Source organism: Mytilus galloprovincialis, chromosome 1 (genome assembly GCF_965363235.1).
Source record: "Mytilus galloprovincialis chromosome 1, xbMytGall1.hap1.1, whole genome shotgun sequence".
In the NCBI taxonomy this organism is placed as follows: domain Eukaryota; kingdom Metazoa; phylum Mollusca; class Bivalvia; order Mytilida; family Mytilidae; genus Mytilus; species Mytilus galloprovincialis.
In genome coordinates this window covers 113013959-113035472 of record NC_134838.1, presented here as the reverse complement: position 1 = coordinate 113035472, position 21514 = coordinate 113013959, and the positions used below count along the sequence as shown (strand labels likewise).

General features: G+C 33.6%; 2 protein-coding genes across 2 annotated transcripts in view; both read right to left on the bottom strand.

The window, feature by feature from the left end:
* LOC143052105 (uncharacterized) overlaps positions 1–16987 on the bottom strand; it is a 37660-nt gene extending 20673 nt beyond the window's left edge. Inside the window, exons 1-3 of the mRNA XM_076225070.1 lie at positions 16851–16987; positions 7828–7959; positions 6655–6888 (exon numbers count right to left, since the gene is read on the bottom strand). Of these exons, the coding sequence (XP_076081185.1) occupies positions 6655–6888; positions 7828–7959; positions 16851–16908 (424 nt within the window). The 5' untranslated portion in view covers positions 16909–16987. The remainder of the gene's footprint in view (positions 1–6654; positions 6889–7827; positions 7960–16850) is intronic.
* LOC143065269 (uncharacterized) overlaps positions 1–21514 on the bottom strand; it is a 104814-nt gene that overhangs the window by 30352 nt on the left and 52948 nt on the right. The gene's annotated exons all lie outside the window — the stretch shown is intronic.

Genomic DNA, 21514 nt, shown 5'->3' with positions numbered 1-21514 from the left:
AAATTGTGAAGTCATTTTGTATGCATTATTATATACTTTGCCGGTCGAAATACATCTGTATATCAAATACAAATTATGTAATACATATATATATGGTGGGCACATATCCTACCAGAGTACAATCGTTAACAATTTTTGAAATAGGTCTATAAATGTACAGAAAGTATGAAAACAAACGGCAAATATGTTTTTGTTAACTTTAGATTGCGATTCCTCGTCTGAATAATTTTGTTTAAAATGCTGTCTAATTACTGTGAACAATTCTATGAAATAATTACTAGTAGTAGGTATAAATGCGATATTTATTCTATTTCGATATTATTACACATTTTGTAACATTTAGAAATAGAAATACTGCTGCAAGCAATACGCTTATAATTTACAACTTATAGGAGTGAAAGACAATTTACTGCTCACATGTCTGTTAATATGTTTAGATGGACATTTACGTTTAACTTAATTCTGGAAAAGTCCGAAATGGTAATGAAGATGGTGCACATTGTCCACATTTTTAATAGACAGGTTATGCATGTCGTCTTTTTTTTTTTATCGATAATGTATATAAAAGCTTTGAAATTTCTGTATCAATAAGTAAGACATTACAGGTGTTTTATTATAAATGAAAATGTGAATGTGTTTTGTATCAATCTATAATCATTCCGTTTGATTCCGGTACATCACGTATAACCGCAATACAAATGAATTCGGACGTTCGAAACGAACACATCGTGTACAACTTATTTCAGACAGTGAAGCATTAATATTTTTTATGAAAATTCAAATATTTTGCTTTAATATATTTTTTGGTGTACAGTAATTCATTACATACTACAAGGTTTTCCAAATATGTGGTGTTTTAAAGGCAAACATTAAAAACGAACGACCATGTCGCTGATAAATGTATACAACCGATAGGTCCTATAATGGAGTCAGTTCAAAATTACGTTGAGGAAGTTTGGACTATTATTGGATAGGGACAACATTTTAACTTTGCAACAGGCCTACTACGGTCCCCACATAAATAGCTCTTTAAGTGAATAGAGCGTTGCACCCTCTCTTCGCGAGGCATTGTGTCTAACATTCACATTCTGACTGTACGTGGCTACGTACTTGTACATCTCGCAGAGCTAAATTGACGTCCAACTTCTACAAGGGCTGAACTGCAGGTTACTGCTGGTTGGAAGAAGACCAAAGTGACCATATCTATATTTCCAAGTCACCCTTTGGGGTCATCGGTTACATACTGGGATTCGGTTAAACATGTTTGCAAATCAATCATCTTCTAAAACTAAGACAGTGATAAATACACAAGATCTTCTATCGTTCGCCTATACACTTGAATACCAGTCTCCTCAACAAATTTGGTGGTCTTCTGTAGGGCACCCACTGGTCCATATATCTTCTCTTTGAGTAGTGTTTCTGAGTGACATATATTATCTCTCAATGCCTGATGGATCTAGCACGACTGTAAGAGGTGTGCCGTATCCTGCTCTGCTTCTCCACAAGAACACATTGGAGATGGAACAACTTTCATGACTTTGTGTAGGTTTTGGTTGAAATTGGTGTGTCCTGTCTTCAGTCTAAATATGATGGTTTGTTCAGATCTTGTTAGCTGATGGTAAATGTCTTGTTACCACGAAGTATTGAACAGAGATTTGATAATAGTTTTCATCTCTGTGAAGCCGACAGGATTTTCTACCTGTTGTTGTTCAGCACCACACTTTGCAAGTTTATTGGCTTGTTCATTACCATAGACTCCACAGTGTGAAGGGATCTTCTGAATTTTTATGTTGTAAAAAGCTTGTTGGAGTTGAAGTAGCATGTCGTTCTTCAAGGCTTGTAGCACAGAGAGGGCACCTGTCATGCATACTACTTGGGCTGTGTTATCGATTTTTTTTTATGGAGTGTGCAGCATAAGTAAGGGCTTCTTCATCACCTTTGTAGTTTGAACAATGTAGGCCTGTTGGTATTGCCTCTGATTGTTTGTTGATCTCCATTGGGGTACTTAATGTATATACCAGCCCCTCGTTTTGTTGTTGCATTTGTCGCTGATCTATCTGTATATTCTCTTACCCAGGTTTCTAAAGGGTACTCTTCTTCAAGCATACTTATTGTCAGTGTGTTTTTAACATTGCTAGTCTGTTCATCTTTGGTGGTAATGAGCGGAACTGAGGTCTGGATGGTGACTTTTCCAAGTTTATCTTTACACGGGTTGTTATTCATTGTGAAATCTATTGGTTCGATATATTTAGGTAGAGCGTCCTGATGTTTTCTTTGTAATTCTTGTCTCGAATGTAAAGTTGGATCTTTTGAGTCTGCCTGATGAGAGTTGTTTCAGTCTGGTATTCATTGGGTGGTCTTGTGAACACTGATATTTAGTAGCCTGTGTCATGACTTTGCACTCCCTTCTCTTGCCTAATGGTGGTATGTTTGCTATAGCATCAAAACTTTTTATTGGTGTTGATTTCATAGCACCTGTGATGATACGTAGTGCCTGATTCTGAACTTTATCTATAGTCGAATGGTGAGACTTGGCTGCAGTCATCCATGCGCTAGATCTGTATTTAAGGTGCGGTCATACATTTCCTTGGTAAACAGATTGCAAGTTTTTTGCACCCCATTTCGTTTCTGCAAGTTTCCAAATTTTGTCAAAAGTTACCCTAAGGTATGCTTGTTGGTCTTCCGTTTTAAGTGGAGTATCACCCAAAATCAGTTTGACAGATTGGGTTTTGTGAGAGACTGTGAAGAGTGTTCCAGTTTTTTCTCTGTTGATGGTAACACACCACTGCTTAGCCCACGCGACTATTATATCTAAAGCTGTTTGTATTATGTATTTAGCTGTAGATGCATACTCTTCTGAGCACAAGAGAACAAGACCGTCTGCGTATAGTGCTGATTGTGCCCCTTTTGATAGCCATTGTACTAGGTCGATCATAAAGAGTATGAATAGAGTCGGTGGTAGTACTCCTCCTTGTGGGACCCCTTCTTTTAAGAGTACATTCTGTCCACATTGCCGAACTACCCGCACTATGGCTCTTCTATTGTAGAAGTACGATTTGGTCCATTTGTACATTCTTCCACTAATGCAATATCTAAGCATTTTTGCAAGGAGTGCATCTTTCCATACCTTGTCAAATGCTTTCTGTAGATCTACAAAGACAGCCAGCGTTACTTTCTCTATATTGGAAGATATCTTCTACTACCTGCGATATTATGTAGTCTGGTCTTCTGTGCTTTTGTATTGTCTAAAACCAGCTTGTTCATGTCCAATGATATTCTCTGGCTCTAAATACATGTGCATGCGCTGTTTATTATGCGCTCCAACAATTTACAACAACTACTTTTTAGGCTAAAAGGACGATAAGTTGAGACTTTTGACTTGTTCTTTCCTTTCTTTAGTATTGGCATCATTATTACTTCCTTCCAGCATTGTTGGACTTGCCCATGTCTCTGGCTAAGGTTGAATATGTCCAGTAAAGTATTTAGTGATGAGTTCCCTAGGTGTTTTAGCATCTCATTTGTGATGTTATCTGGGCCTGGAGACTTTTCTTCCTTAGCTATCTTATAGATTGTTTCATCTCAGACATTGTGATGTCAGTCTGCATGATCTCATGTGCTGGTGTTTTCTGTCTTTCTCTAATTTCTGTTCTTATATCTTTTTTACGTAATGTTGGGATGTTGGTATTGCTTACCTCAACATAACCTTTTGCAAATGCATTTGCAGCAGCTTATCATGTAGTCGTTTTTCCTTCAACTTCTAAAGTTATCTTTTAGTCTTTTCTTCCCTCACCATTTAAAGAGCTTTAGTCAAGTTCCACAGCTTTGTTGTATCCTTCTCCATGTTCAAAGATGATGTGTTTTCTCTCCATCCTCTGGCATTCAAGTTTTGTTTTGAGGTGTTTTGCCTTTCTTTGTTGGAGTTTAATGTTATTCTCCTGGCTCTGGTTTGATTCAGCCTCTTCTCTTGCTATTGTGAGTGCATTATGTGTTTCTTGAATTTCATTGGACCAGTATGGATTGTGGTCTTTTCTCACACCCCTTGGTATACTTTCTTTTTCGCTCTTATTATACTTGCATTGAATATCTTGACGACATTTTTGATGTTCTTTCCTTCAGTAACTATGTCCTTTGTTTATCGTTTGCTTTTGTTTAAAATTTTCCTCAGTTTGCCTTCTTGTAATTCCATCTTGGTAATTGAACATTAATATGTGTTTTTGTTCCTCTGATGGTTAGTATAACTGAGCAATGGTCTTTGGCCCCTAGCTGGTCACACGCCATTCTACTGATATGCTGGTGTATATCGTCAGTACAAAAAGCTAGGTCTGGTGTAGTTGTTGTGTGCTAGCGGCGAGAATAGAAGGTTGGTGTATCAGTTGGATCATTGAAAAGAATAAGATGGTGTTCACCTTGCTAATCTTATATGGTTTCTCCTCTTTTATCTACTGTGTTGTATCCCCAGCTATGAGAATGGCTGTTAAAATCTCCTACCACGAGAAAGTTACTGTTTAATATCTGTATGATATCTAGGGAGAGTTTCTTATCATTTGGACAGTAGAAGTTGACAATGTTATAAGAGAGATTTGCCAGATGGTGACATTGCTTTCAAGATATTCTGCTTCCTCCATATATGTTTTCATCTCCCTGGCATTTATGTTGTTTCTTACTAGGGTCATAACACCTCCTTTCTTTTTTTTCTGTCACTCCTGAAAACTTGGTACATGTATCCTCTGACTTAAAAAGATTTTCCTTCTTGCTAGTGTGTTTCCTGAATACAGCAGATGTTAACAGTGTTATCATGTAGAAAATGCTGCAGTTCATCTCTATTGTTAGATGTCCCTTCTGCATTTCAGTGCATGATGTTAATGACTGGTTGTTTTTTTAAATTTTGGCTTGGTGTTTCGTCGGCCAGTAGCCCTCCTTGTTCGTCCCCTGACTCCACAAGAAGAAACAAAGGTACCTCCAGTAGCATTTGATAAGTTCCTTTGAGACAGGGAACCCGGCACTGCACCTGTCTGGTGGGTCCTCACAGGGCGAGCACCATATCGATTGGTTGTGTTTTCAAGTGTCCTAATGGCTGTCTGTGCGTGGTTAAGAGTGCGCTATATAGCCCAACACCGCCTTCTTCAGCACTCTAGGTTTTCTGTAAGGATTACCTCGTCCTTAACTTCGGAACACATGTTCTGATCCTGGAAGTACAGGAAGGATGTTGCAGATTCCTAATCTAGATTTATCTCCAGATTGTCTCCTGAAGCATTTCCCTGGCATAAGGGTAATGGCCGCAAAACAGCAGAGGTTTTGAGTCAGAGTTTTCATCCTCCTAGATGGGCTATTCTCCAATGTTGACGAGCTCCATCTGGTTTTTAGGCGCCAGTGACTCGCCTTCGCCCCTTCTCCAGTTAGTTGAAACAGTTTCACCAGGTTTACAGATAATAAACTCGTGAAGGTTGGAGCTCGATTTTGGTTGTCAGAGGCTGTATAAGACGCATGCCGAAAGGAGCATTTTCGTGGAGTTGAGAGCCTAGTTCCCAACTCCACCCCTTGGCTTAACAGCTTTTTGAAACCTAAAACACAAGATGTGAATATATTTTACCAAATTGTTTCATACATGAAAAAAAGATTTGACCGTACCTGTGAAATTCTTGTTATAACGAGATACGGCTGTTTTCGAACTTAGACCAACATCGGTATATGAAAGAGCCCCAAATTGTGAAAAGTAAGAGTCATTAAAGTTTAATCAGCTGTAATAAATTATTTTTTTAAATTTGTTTCGTCTGGAATAACGCTGAAATTCCTTATTCCATAAGAAAATTCCCGTCAGATGTGCATTTGTTAAAAAAATAAATTTTGGCTTTGAATGACTAATCTATTACATTGTAATAGTCAACCATTTCGATAAAGTTTACAGATAACAATTTATAAGAAAACACAGAAAAAAGTCGCGGGTGCCCCTTAAATACCTAAAAATGAAAGGGATCCGAGACGGGTTTTGTCAACGAATTGTACAGTGATAATTTGTAAAAGAGCAACGAACTCGACACATTTAGGGATATGAAAGGGTACAGTAATTATTGTTTATGATAGTGTGTTTATTCTGAGTTCTAGGGCATACTAGTATTTGAAAGCACGTAGTAATTTAACATGTAGTGTTTTGTTATTGCTTAAAGTAATGCTACTCAAAACTTCATGTAAGTAAATATATTCAACATATTTTACCTCATAAAACCTAGAAAATTGCACCATGTCTGTGCGTTTTGCATTTAGCAGTTCTATCAAAAGTTCTAAAAAAATCTAAAACTTGCAACCGCTGTATACTTGATTAGATAAACTACCATGCACCTTAATTGATATATAGCTGAAAAAATGTAGATAGTTATTCGAAAGTGTTGTCTTCCAAAATTTAATCTGATTATCGCTTCGAACGCGTCAACGTCCGGATTTATTGTATCGGGGTTATACGGAGTGAGTTGATTAACGATTGTTTTGTAGAAGAAAATATACTGTGCGATGTAACGATTACACATACTAGACTAATATGTATTGATATGCAGACCGTTTAATTGTTGTAGTACAGCACTGATATTTTAAGTTTATAAATCTACAGACTGATCCTGCTAATTGATATTTGTAATCAAATGGAGTAATACATGTCCTTACCACATACAGGAATATCACAGTGATCCCAGTAACGATTGATAGTCTTTATATACTGAGTAAAACACCAGGGTATTACTTCGGGGTCTCCGCTTGGTGTTCGACAGTAGTTGTGCTGCATCATAGGAAATTGCTTATGTGTACCATTGTTCCAAAACAGACATTGGAATCCATTTTTAACCACACTTATGTTTCCATTGTAATTCAAGTCGTTTTGATATAATTTGCAATCGTTGGCTGAAAGGTTTTGTTAACAATTTTAATGTTTAAGTTAGTTTCTAGAAATAGCTTTAGGGTTTCTAAAGATTAAGATGAAAGATCGAAACATTTCTCATAACGAGTGAACATTGGATATCCTTGATACCATGGCGGATAATTTAATATTAATATGATAATAAACGAGACTTCGGCAAGTTTAATGCTATTTTTCAATTTAAGTAACGTAACGAGATTTGATATCAAGCAATATCAAATTCTCGCGAGTTAAACTTATTTCTCATATGTTCAATACTCTGATTGACGTGTAAATTAAAATTCCAGGAATTCTTGATCTTGCGTTTTGCTAATATGTCGCATCTCGGTATTAATTCGGTTAAAAAATTTAAAAAATAAATGCCAATATAACATAATTGTCCTTGTTTTTCAGGTTATTTACTCAAACAAATGCTTTGTAGCATTAATTTATTATAACATTCTGGTCCAATATTGGTCCCTTAATTGCATTTTTAAGGAATTCAAGATAGAAAAGGGATCTTGTTTCTTTGTTATTCTGCTCCAAGCCACTAAAAACTTTCCAACGGAAAATTGAGACATACAGCAACCAACGATAAACACTGGATTGCAGGCTCCTGGCTTATAATGTATACTTATACCATTCATTTATTTTATATCATAAACCAGATATCAAAACAAAACAAAAATGTTTTTTTGTGCTTTCATTTATTTTACAGTTGCTGGGGTGATGAACTAAGAGAGTACATATCTCATTAAACTCTTTACGTAAATTCAACCCTGCTCCTAACATCAAAATAAAAAGATACACTTAACTCAATTTCTGACGAAGAGTGCTGGAAATACAGAAAAAAGGATACTTTACTGAACCAAATGGTGATCTAAAATAATTGACTTAATAATTGTTTCAGAGTCATCACACTAAATAATTGAGTAACTACTTACTATAATTGCACTTGTCTCCATACCAACCAGACTTACATATACATTGCCCTGTATTATCGCACACTGAATTATTGACTTTACAACCTTTAGAACATAACTCGACATTTATTTTCAATGAACTGGAATCGGTTTCTGAAAAAGAAAAAAAATAAGCTCTAAGACATGAACTTTATAACGTTTATAAAAAGTCTGTTTACCAACAACATGTACATGCGGTACTGAAGGTTCAAACAGTGTCAGTAAACACCGATTAAACGATGCATTTGTTTCTCTTTTTTAGCGTTAAGAAAACAAGAACAAACGCCACACAACGTTTACAAAATGGTGGTTAGAAAGAAATGCACTCAAAGTGAATGCTCAAATGGCGTCATTATCGGGGCCTATTATAGCTGACTATGCGGTATGGGCTTTGCTCATTGTTGAAGGCCGTACGGTGACCTATAGTTGTTAATGTCTGTGTCATTTTGGTCTTTTGTGGATAGTTGTCTCATTGGCAATCATACCACATCTTCTTTTTTATATCATGTATGTAAACGTGTTTACAGTCCGATACAGCAGCAAACAACGAAACACGTTCTACTTGATAGCCATTCATTTACTGTCGAATGCAAAATTCGAAGAAAATATTACAATAAAAATAAATGAAAATTAAGTTGATCTGTTAAAAAATAATGGCAGACATCAAGTATTATGCAAAATGGGTCAGATAGCAATAAGTAAATTATATGCAATTTTTTTGGTTGTGATACAAGTTCTTTTTTTGAATTCGTTTTATGAATACACCCGTATTATTACAGTCTTTTGTCATCACAAGCTGTTTCCTTGTATCGATAAACCTGAAAATCATAAACGACATTTTCTTAAATTAAAATATATAAATAGAGGTATTGATTTTATTAACTCATCTTGCATATTCAATGACTCTTCCGTCTATAGCCAAATACCTCCATATTTTGATAATATAGAACCACCAATTATTTCGTATTCTTATAAAAAAAAAAAACCAGCAGAAGTTTGATTTTTAATTATACTTCAGTTACATCAGACGTCAATAAATTATAGAAAATAATGTTCCTTCCACTTGAGACTGTGAAAAATCTTTTTTGTTTGTTTTAGCTGTGTTCCCTATGGTCATGTCATTACTGGAGACCTCAACATCTTCGAAGACCGTGAGGTTAAAACTTTTCTAAAGAAAGGACCGAAATATGGTGCTCCATCTAAAATAGATTGGAAACAATATTGTCAGGTCATTAAAGACGCTCTGTCTTACTACTGTAAACACTGATGCAAACGTGACAAATTGGATAAAAAATCTCTACTAAGACAGTTATTTGAGTATTCGAATATCTCATTTTGACAACAATTCTGAAATTATAATAGGGTTCATGATATTCCCATTTCTAGTATTAAAAACAAACTCCCAAGTACTCGCAAAGCGGTTTGTGTTCGTACCGGCAAACAAGGCAGCTAATTGTTATTGACTTTTGTAATAAAGATTTTGAAAAAAATGGATAATTATTAGTAATTTTTGAGGCCCTTTATTGCTTGCTGTTCGGTGTGAGCCAAATCTCCGTGTTGAAGGCCGTACCTTGAACTATAATGGTTTACTTTTAAAAAGTGTTACTGTGATGGAGATGCTCATACCACATATTCCTATATCTAATTGCTGATAGCACTGTTTTCTCCCGTTTATCATTATATCAAAGTTGCATGGGGTAAAATCGTTAAAATTGGTCAAGATCTATCAACACTAAAAAAGAAAATCAGTTTTTTATTATTATCTAGAATATGATCATAGATAGATACATGTATAAACTGTTGACAGTAATAATGTTTAGCAAAGTAAGATCTACAAAAAGTGAACATGATCAAAATTGTCAATTGACACATAAAAGGAGTAGTGGCTCTTTAAAGACATTTTTACACAATTCGTTCATCAAGTTTGCTCACATTTAAACATCTTCTCCTCTGAAACTATTGTGCCTAATACTTCCCAACTTTAAATGAATGTTCCAATAGGATTTAGTTTATGAATTGTATCCGCATTTTTGATCCATCATAGGGGTCAAATGTAGTTTTTGGCTTATATCTCAGAAACTAAAGCATTTAGACCAAATCTGACATGGGGTAAATATGTTCAAAAGGTCAAGATCTAACAGACACATCGAATAACCCAATTTTGGGTTGCTGTCACTAATTATTTTACGGAAATTTTGATTTTTTTGGTTATTACATGTGTACATTTTTGTATCTTGAATATTATTGAAGTTAAAGATAAACTGTAAACTGCAAAAATGTTAAGCATAGTAAGATCTACAAAAACTTTTGAATGACTGAAATTAAGGAGTTATTGCACTTTAAAGACATTTTTTTTTCACAAGTTGTTTGTGTTTTTTAATCTTCTCAATTGAATCTATTATAAATTTTGTATTTTAGTTCCGTGTACGTCAAGAAACATAGACACTTTGATTAAAACGGAACATATGGGTAAAATGCATTTATTAGCTTTTGAAGAAAATATGACAGATATAAAATGAATGAGCATTTTTTAAGCCACTCATTTATATATATATTGAAAAGCATAATTAATCATTGATGAAAGATTTAAGCAAAATGGTAACAGGTTAGCGCATCAGGCTCTTGAGAGCTTCTTGTTTCTTTCTTGAAACCTTGTATTTCACATTAAAAAAATCCAGTTCATATCGTTCGTGTAAATTTACGCCAAACATTTATCATTTTTAACTGATCTATAGATTATGAAAATTGATCTGCAACTTTTGAAGTTAATTGGATTGATAAATGTAACAAACAAATAATTTTTAATGAGTTGATTTTTTAATTTTTTTTTATTTACAAAGATATTCATGTTATAGAGGTGTTAACTGCTATATTTGACCAGTGATTGCCTGTATAATCAACCAAATTTCCATTCAAAAGGAGGGAGCCCCCATGCTCCCATAAGGCCGCCTCTTATTTTATCTACCCTTAAGAAATTGAGCATATTGTAACGAAACCTGACAGTGTAAAACTAGTTTACAACTGTACGTTGCCGTCTGCAGATCAATTTATGTTTAATTTTTTGTTTGGTTGCTGTTTATTAATGTAAGCACATTTTATTAAATGAAACGTTATGTTTATCTACAAAACAAATCAAATAAGATTTATACAATATAGATAAGAGGATGTGGTATGAGTGCCAATGAGACAACTCACCATCCAAGTCACAAACAATAAAATGTTTATAATTATAGGTTAAAGTATGGACTTCAACATGGAGCCTAGGCTCACAACGAACATCAAGTTATAACAGGTAAAAAAAAACTTATGTAAAACAATTCAAACAGAAAACCCAACTGTCTAATCTGTATTAAAACAAATATAAACGACAACCACTGAAAAATAGGCTCCTGACTAAATTGTGATTAGGAAATAAGAGCAAATCCGTCTTCCTTAATTCAAAACAATTATATGTTAAATAGCAAATGAATATGTATGTAACAAAATACAGTAAATGAATAAAATAATATAAAGAAAGTTCATTAATATTTGATATATATAAAAGCAACACCAAAGGGTATGGGGTAAAGGTGTTTAGAACAAATGAGAGTACTGTTATTACAGAAAGGAACTATATCTATATATAAGGGAGGGGTAAATAAAGTTATTAGATTGAAAATGTAAATCGGTTGCTACTAATGAATAAAGTGTTGCACTGCTTTGAACATATTTATTGTGATCCACTGTTAGTCAATTGGAGCCAAAAGGTAAAATAATAGTCGAATTTTTTATAGAAATTCCTAAGTTATGTATGTATCTTTGACGAGGTACATTGATGTTTTCGATTTTAATGAATAGTGTTCCGTTGTTTCTGTTTCTCCACAAACACAATTTGGGGATTGTACTTTATAGAGGTGTTAGATAATAAATTTGACCAGACCAAAAACAACAATAATGAAATTCAGGCTGACTAGAATCCGAGCTCCTGTTTAGATCAAAATACCATGTGAGCTTTTTGTCATCACTTTGCGCCTGTCTTCGTCGTCGGGCGTCCGTCGTTTAAACTTTCAATAGAATCGTCACTTCTGAAAGTTTTGAAATTAATGTTCCTAAATTTAACTGAAATCCTTAAGGAATCTTGTTTAATAATTGTACTCTGGTTTAGATCCATCATCGAACATTACCGCTCTTACTAAAAGGAAACAACGGGTAAGATGCAGTGTTTTGTTTGTATCTCGAAGCAGTCAAAGTAAAACTGGAAAAAAAGATCAATTATAGGTATAATATCTCCTATTAAAATTTCGTTGGACCCATTTAGAAGTTTTAGTCCCGGAAACTTTAAGTTTTTAATGTATCAATATGGTTATTACTCGCTGTCGTTATTCTTCAGGTGCAATGATTTAGTATAAATAAGTACATGATAACAAACATGTTGTTTTAAAAATGAGTTATAATTGTTTAAACTAAGAACTTTTAAGTTTTGCCTATTTTTGAAGTTTTTGTACTCATTAACGTGAACACTTTAATTGATAGACAGTTAAAAGGATCAAACCAGGTACGACTTACAAATACTAGTAAGTCAATATGACAGAAATCGTTATTTGACCCCATATAGGAGTTGTTGCATTTGAATGGTAATTTTTACCCTTTTTTGATTTATTTCTGGAAACTATAGTAGGAAGTTAATTTAATTTAATGTTGAACCTTTTTTCGAATATTTTTTACACATGAAGGCAATGCAAAGAATATAGTGCTGCATGTGACCTTGTCAGAAAGAAACCCATTCTAAAACCTTCATTGAACTCGAGTTATCTAGAAATGTAACTAATTCCTGTTTCCACTATTACTCTTTAACCTACATACATTGTAACAAGACCCCAATACAAATCCACTGTATAGTCAAATACTTCATAAATGCAAGTACTTTCTGCTTCTAACATAACATTCCCGTCGACCATTATCTTATCTGAAATATTCCTAGACGGTTAGTCTTAGTAATGATTGATTTAGTAAATTTTGAATGGGACAACTCGACATCATTACCCTCATTTTTAAAATATGGAGACAGAAAAGTTTAGAATAGCAAATCATAAAATAAAGTACAAAATTAAACCGTACAGTTGAAAAGGGGGAAACCACATAGTACATTTAATACTGTATCGTTCGTTTAAACACATACATGTATGTCAGTTCTCTACCCTCTTACAAATAATCACTGTACAATTTATTTTGCCAAATCTCACTATTTTTAAGGTATTTGAAATGATAGAACTCTGTTTTCTGTGTTTTCATTATAAACTCTTATCTATTAACTTTGTCGAAATTGTAATCCATGATATTATCAGTCACCCAAACACAGTGTAGATACTATTCTGTACGCTATCCGGAAGTCGCGATTTTCGAAGCGAGGATTTCAAACTGGCTAACAGAACGGTTTTGTTTTGGTGCTTTTTCTCATCATTTGTTTACTCCTATATCTATAAAGTGCTTTGCACATCTTAAATGTATGTATAACATCATAAATATGAGTAACTGTAACAAAAACATGCAGTAGAATATAAAATATTCGCGTGCATCACACCAACTTCATAGAAAAAAGTGAAATCGATTGACAATTTTGCTCTCGTAGTACAAAGCAGATAATCTTTTATTGCGAATATTTGCATCAGTTTACAGTAAAATATATACTGTTTCAATATTCCTACCGTATTTAAGTAGAATGTTCGTATTTCAAATAAAAAAATATGCTTTCCTTGAGGAACCCAAAATAAATTACTGTACGATCAGTCTAAAACTGACTGTATTCTAGTAGCGATTTCAGATTTTTTGTCTGTATGACCAGTCGTGATTTTGAAGAAAAAAACAACAACAAATGGAAGTTTTTAACGACCTTGACTGAAAAACAACGGCAATTTGAAGGTATATACGTGTCTATGTGATATTATGATTGTGTCCATGGAACTATAACGTGTAATTTCTTTCATCAGACAATACAAATATTTTTCTGATGATTTTTGTAGACGGCAAATTAATTTTTGTTCCGTCAGTCTTACTTAAAATCAAATGCCTAAAAAGCAATACATGATTCGCTTGTGGACTGTATTAGTGTGTCGTTGCAGTTATCTGTTTAACTATTACATTTTTAAAGACTATTTACACCGTCTACCGTTGATCAATTGGTGATTACATACATCAAGCCTGTCTCTTTTAAAATGACAAAAAAATAGATAGAGAAAGCTTTGTTAAAAAACTTTAGGTATTGAGGAAAGAATTAACGAAATTATACCCCGCCACTTCTATAGTCCATGTTTTGGAAAAAAATAAACCACCAGAAAAACTAAATTATAGGTGCACAGGGACAAGTGTCTGAAGGAAGTTGTGGATATAAAATAGGTACGCCCAATATAAGGTTATGACAAAGTCCGTATTTACGATAGAGAAACATCAAAAATATGTTTACAAAATATTCGAAATAGAAGGTCCATACATACATTAATAGATTACAAATGGAGCAATTTTAGAAAAGTTTAACAATTGGTTTTGGAGGTCACGGTTGGAAATATCTGATGGGTGCCCCCATATAATGCAATGTTCAAGTCCGTATCTTATATAAAGAGATCCCATAAAATATTCTTAATAAAATCAGAAATACATTCCTTTTTTTATATAAATAAGGCCGTTAATTTTCTCGTTTGAATTGTTTTACATTGTCATTTCGGGGCTTTTTATAGCCGACTCTGTGGTATTGGCTTTGCTTATTGTTGAAGGCCATACGGTGACCTACATTTGTTAATATCTGTGTCATTTTGATCTCTTGTGAACGGTTGTCTCATTGGCAATCATACCGCATCTTCTTTTTTATATTTTTTATATTTATGATACGGAATCCGAGAAAAAAATAATTAATAGTTATACCAGTGACGGATTCAAAAAAATTGGGATCCGGCGGTTTGAAACTCTTTTTTTTAACTTTCAATGCATTTGTATGGGAACATATATTTGGAATCCTCTTTTCTCCTGGATTGGACCCCCTCTCCATTTAAAAATGTCTGGAAACACCAATGTATATTAAGTGGTGTATGTGGAGATGCGCTTGCAAAACCGGCGAAACATGTTGTACCGGTCCAACGGACGAACGGAAAGACGGACTTCATTATCACTATAAACCATCGCCTCACAAAGTGGTGTACAATTGAGTGTGAAAGAGACAGATCTACATCCAAAACAAAGTGAAGGAACTGTGATCAATTATAGGCTACAGTACGGCCTCGAATGTTTGTAAATTCATGCATTTTTATATAGTAACTATTTAATCTGTGTGTTTGTACAATTTTAAGTAAAACGGAGGACATTTCTGAAACTTCTATAAACAAACAAACCTTTTTCTTATTTCAGCCACATTCAAACATCCTTATACTTAATGTAGTAAGTCGAGTACACCCTATGAAGCTAAAACATGTTTGAAAAGTTTACAGGATGTGAATTTATTAAAATATATTTGTGTTATTTAGAAAAATGCCATCTTCCAATGTATCGTAAATAACTTTGAAATCACTACTAGAATACAGTGAAATAACGACTGATCATACAGTTTCAAAATATATAAGCGAGACTGATCGTACAGTGAGAAATTCAAACAAGTGTAATTTTCTTATTTCTGGCTTCAAAGATCTGGCTGAAACTTTTACCACCACTTAAAATACACTTTATCTAGTAAATTAAGTCTGGAGTTTACGTTAATTTGTACAGTAAGAGTGCAAAAAGATTGTTTTTAGGTTCACCAACTGATTTTCCTTAGTGATGCACTTGAAAATCTCTTAATTAAGGCAAAGATACGAATAATGAATGTGCTAAATTTAATTATAAACCATTTGTGAGTATCGATGTCAGCTGAATTAATCATTAAGCAATGTACAGATGAACATCTTACCGTTTAATATAGTATATCCGACAAATTTAAAATGTGATCCAAAAAGTTCTCGCTTCGAAAATCGCGACTTCCGGAAAGCGTACAGAATAGTATCTACACTGTGCCAAAGCTTTAATTGTAATATTTGATCCAGCGCAAATCTGACGGACGTTTTTTTTTTTATTATAAACTAGGAATTTTCACGTTATTCAATATGAAATAAAAGTTAAAAAAACATACAGCAAATAAAACTTTAATATATATTACTTTCATGATTTTGAGATTCTTTTCTTTTTTAAAGGCAATTGTTGGTCCAAGTTCGCCTAAATATTGGTTACCGTATACATTAGAAGAAGAGTCAAGTCCTTTCCAACTGTTTTATAAAATAAAAAAAGAGGATGCTGTATAAATGCAATTGAGACAACTATCCACAAGAGATCAAGATGGCACAGAAATTAACAACTATAGGTCACAAAGCCCATACCGCATAGTCAGCTATAGAAAGACCCGAAATGACAAATGTTAAAGCTAGTCAAACAAGTAAACTAAATATAGTCTATTTTCAACTTGTGTTTTTACACTACAGTCTTAGGTTAGGTTACCTTTATCATTGACAGGGGCGGGACCATACATTTTTCAGGGGAGTGTTACCATTACTTTGCAAACATTTCATTTATTATTGACAAAAAAGGTCACGAATGTAAGAACAACACAAATAATAATTTTAAATCTGGTTAGGATGAAAGTTGGCACGTGTTAAAACATTTAAATCCACTGCATTTTCATTTGTTTGTACCTGTTGTTTAGTGGTTGTCGTTTGTTGATGTGGTTCATAAATGTTTTTCAGAAGCAGGAGCTAACGTAGCAAGCAACCATTTAACTTCATAGAAAAAAAGGGGGGGGGGGGTTGTCTTCGAAAATGTATCACTTTAAGGTATGAGGGAAATTGGGATTCAGAATATTTCCATCTCCTTGTAGTTAAATGGTCATTTTCCTTACTTGTTCAATATATATTAGCCCAGTTTTGTCAATTCAACATGTTATAGTTTTTAAGTTAATTTTCCAGTCTATATAATTAAAAGACAAAATGTACATGTTATAATACATAATTACTTACTGAACAATGCAAATATAAGTCCAAAGATAAGTTTTACATGGAAAGGAGACGACTTCATTTTCGGATGTATACAGAATCGGGAAGTAATGGAATACACTATGTGTACACAAGATAAAGATCAAACAGTAGTTTATTTCTTTGCCTAAACATTGGTGATAACGGTGTTTTACCTGTTCATTTTACTTTAAAGTAAGATATTTCTCTTGGTTTTAATATCAATATTCACAAATACCTTAAGAAAGTCTTTTATCTTTCATTTAAACGAGAGGTGAAATTTTAAGGTAAATGTATATACCTAAACCTGAAGAAAAATGTTATATAAATTAAAGAGAATAGATAAACATGTTTTCAGTACTTAGAAACTTAAAGGAATATGAAATCATTTTCACACATTTATTTCATCATAACGATAAAAAAAATATTAGTAAGAGTATATTAAGGGTAGAATCTTAGAATTTGTTTAACATTAGATACGAATCAACACAATGTGAAACTTTTAGAATTAAGAAAATTTATAATGGATTAAATGTATTCGTAATACAGGTATAAAATTGAGAAAGGAAATGGGGAATGTGTCTAAGCGACAACAACCCGACCATAGACCAGAGAACAGCCGAAGGCCACCAATGGGTCTTCAATGTAGCGAGAATTCCCGCACCCGTACGTGTCCTTCAGCTGGCCCCTAAAATATGTATACTAGTACAGTGATAGTGGACGTCATACTAAACTTCGAATTATACACAAGAAACTAAAATTAAAAATCATACAAGACTAACAAAGGACTTGGGACAGGCGCAAAATTGCGGCCGGGTTAAACATGTTTATGAGATCTCAACCCTCCCCTATACCTCTAGCCAATGTAGAAAAGTAAACGCATAACAATACGCACATTTAAATTCAGTTCAAGAGAAGTCCGAATCCGATGTCAAAAGATGTAACAAAAGAAAATAAATAAAATGACAAAAATACATAAATAACAACAGACTACTAGCAGTTAACTGACATGCCAGCTCCAGACCTCAATTAAACTGATTGAAAGATTATGTCTTCATCATATGAATATCAGGCACGATCCCTTCCGTTAGGGGTTTAGTATCATACTATGATAAAGTATATGAGAAGAACATCACCCGTGTCATGCCAATAACTGTTTTTTTTTAAATAAATGTGTTTAGTTCCGATGCAAAGACCCTATAAGTGAATCAATATTAAAGCCAAAATATGCAACCTTTAATGACCTGACAACAGTATCGTAACTATATCCCTTCTTAATAAGTCTGTTTAAAGGTTTTGTAAGCTTTTGAGGTGAATACTGACATTTTGGTGCTTTGTAAAGAATATTACCATAAAAGATTGGATGTGAAATACCTGAACGTATAAGATGTCTGCATGTTGAGTTATATTTACGAATTATTTCCTTATACCGGTGATAAAATTTAGTAAATGTTTTTGATATCGAAAACCCTGTAGTAATTATTTTTCAGTAATACATAAATTTTTCTCGCTAAAATCTAATACGTTGTTACATACACCAGCGAATCGTACAAGTTGAGATATATAAACACCATTAGATGGTGACAAGGGAACGACACCATCTAAAAATGGATAATTAACGATAGGAAATGAAAAATCATCTCTTTTATCATAAAATTTTGTATTAAGATTCCCGTTAATGATATAGATATCAAGATCGAGGAAAGGACAGTGGTCATTGTTAGTATTAGCTTTATTTAAAGTTAATTCACCAGGATAAATTTCTTTAGTATACATACTGAAGTCGTCATTATTGAGAGCCAATATATCATCCAAATATCTAAAAGTATTGTTAAATTTTTGTATCAAATGTTGTTTCGATGGGTCTTTATTAATTTTAGTCATAAATTGTAACTCATAACATTACAAAAAAAGGTCCGCAATAAGTGATGCACAGTTAGTCCCCATTGGAATTCCAATAACTTGACGATATACGAAATCTCCAAAGCGAACAAAAATGTTATCAAGTAAAAATTCAAGCGCATATATAGTATCAAAGCATGTCCAATTGACATATTTCTTTTGTTTATTGCTACTAAAAAATGACCTAAAAGAGTTTGAACATATATACTCGAATTCTGACTTTTTAAATGCCCAGTTAATAAGGGATGTGAATTTTTCTTAATAAGAATATGAGGCAAAGTGGTATCAAGGGTAGAAAAATCTAAACTTTGAACAGATTCAAAATCACCAATATATGCATGCAATTTATCAAGTACTTCCAACGAGTTTTTGACACTCCAAACGTAATTAATTCCACTATTTTCAAAGGCTTTATTTGAACAATTTATTATCAGGTTTTTTATTGTACCAAGTGTACTAGTAATTAAAACAGACAATTTAGTAGTGGAACAATGGCTTGAAGATGAAATAAATCTATATTTGTAAGGTTTTTTGTGTAGCTTCGGAAGCCAGTACATAGTTGGGACTTTCATTGTAATTGGTTCTGCTTGTAAAGAAGTAGCTAAAAGTTTGTGTTTGTTACAGATGTTGTTTTCTGAAAATGAAGTCAGTTGGAATGTTGGTGAATTCGTGATTTCCTTTTGCAAAACTTACACAGAAGATTAGCAGACTTACAAAATTAAAACAACATGAACTCGAATTTGTTTTTCAGATTATATAAAGATGAATCAGATGAAGTTGGACTAAACGTTCAGTAGCAAACCTTACATGCACATCAAGACTATAATTATGTTAATGTGATTTGAACAGTAACCCTGCCTTTTAAGGGCATACGATTCATTTTTGATTCCATAATGAAATTTTGATGAAAATTTGCATATCGACTATTTTTAACCTGATTAAATCAGATATGAAAAAAAATATACCTTTATGTGCTATTTTTTGTTTCAATTGAGGCCGAAATATCAGATATTTTATTTTGATCAACTATGCATATTTTTTTTCTTATGATACAAATCACTTTTCTCATGCTATCTAGAATTTCATCATTCATTCACTCATTTTGATACAAACATTTTACTCTCATTTTAATGAGTGGAGCATGATGATTTAATACTTCAGTAAAACTATAAAAAAACCAACAGTGCTTCTTCGGGTCATCGATTTTTAATACACAATTAAATTAAGACTGTGATATGTGATTGATAAAATCATTTTCATTAAAATGTTTAGTAGATCTGAACGTAATATATTCATGAATTTTCTTTTTCGATTTTAACCCTCTTTTGTGAGAAATGCATACTGGATAATGGTCACTGATAGAATACCTTATAAACATAAACTTGTTTGTTGGGTCATGTCGAATCAGCAGAGCTATCTACAAAATGTATAAGCTATGCAAACTGTACTGCAAATCCGAGAAGTAATCGTTCTGACCATCAGTTCTTAAACACATTTTTTCCAAGGAACAAAAGGCCTATTCAATCCTTGATTCCTGAAAGCAAATGACTTATAATGCCAATGACGCAGTGTCTGATTACCTGATCTGCGTAAATCAGGAATATTAACCAATCCGGCTCCTTATCAGAAAGCAGATGCTTAGCTTATGAAAATCTGGAATAGTAAGATAAACTGAAGACTTGTAGACGACCTATAGAAGATCAGGCATAGATAGTGTATTACGTTCACTCGCTCTGCTTCTTGTAACTCAAGTCAAGTCTTTTTCTAGGCCGCTCAAAGTAAACTAATTTAAACAATAAACCCAAAAGTTCATTAGCAACATAGTCTTAACCTCCAGATAAATAAATAGTTATAGAAAAAAACCTTGATTTATAGCCTTAATAGTGGGATGATTATTACCCCCGTCTTCAAAAAGTTGTAGAAACGTTCCAGTTAGATGTTGACCTTTGACCTGGAATGGATCAATATTCCTTCACAAACAACAGGAACTGACGATTGGCCGTCTTGAGTTAATCACGGCACTTAGCGATTGCCGGGACTACTCATGTGATTGTGTACTTTTTTTTTTAGAGAGAAAACTACTTTCTGTCAGAGGGAAGTCATGAAGGCAACCAACATGAAGATGAAGTATCTCCGACACCAGATGCTGCATGTTTCCTTGAACTACGATAATTGATTCTTTCTAAAGGAACGATGAAGCCGTCAAGCACAAGATATTGAAGAAGATCCTGAAACCAAGCTTGTATTGATTAGGCTGTAGCAATTAGAATGTTCTTGCAACAATAAATGGTCTGGACACTATTGCAAAACAATAGAATTTCGTTACACAGTTAGTAATTAGGAAAGAAATAAGACCCGTCTTGATCCTGAAAATAAACTAACTCAGTTGAGTTGTTAGCTGATAATGTCCTTGAATCACATGTTGAAAGTGTTCCAATGACAGCAGGGTTGCCTTCAGTTTTAGATGATTTATGTATTCTTGCAACTGTGGAGGTTCCTATAGACTTGACTCCTTCATAACTAAATCAGTTCAATCCTGTTAATAGACGACTTTGTAAAGCGTAGGATTTAGGGGATTTAGAGACACCCCTTTTAAAAGATTGTCCATCTATTACTATTACTCCATATGATAATATAATCTGGTTAACATGATGGTAATGGATTTCATATCTGTGATAGTGGAAGCCAGAATTTCACGAAGCACCACAACATTTGACGATTATAGAGTCGACCTAGGTTATAACATATTCAAGGAAATAAGAAACCCT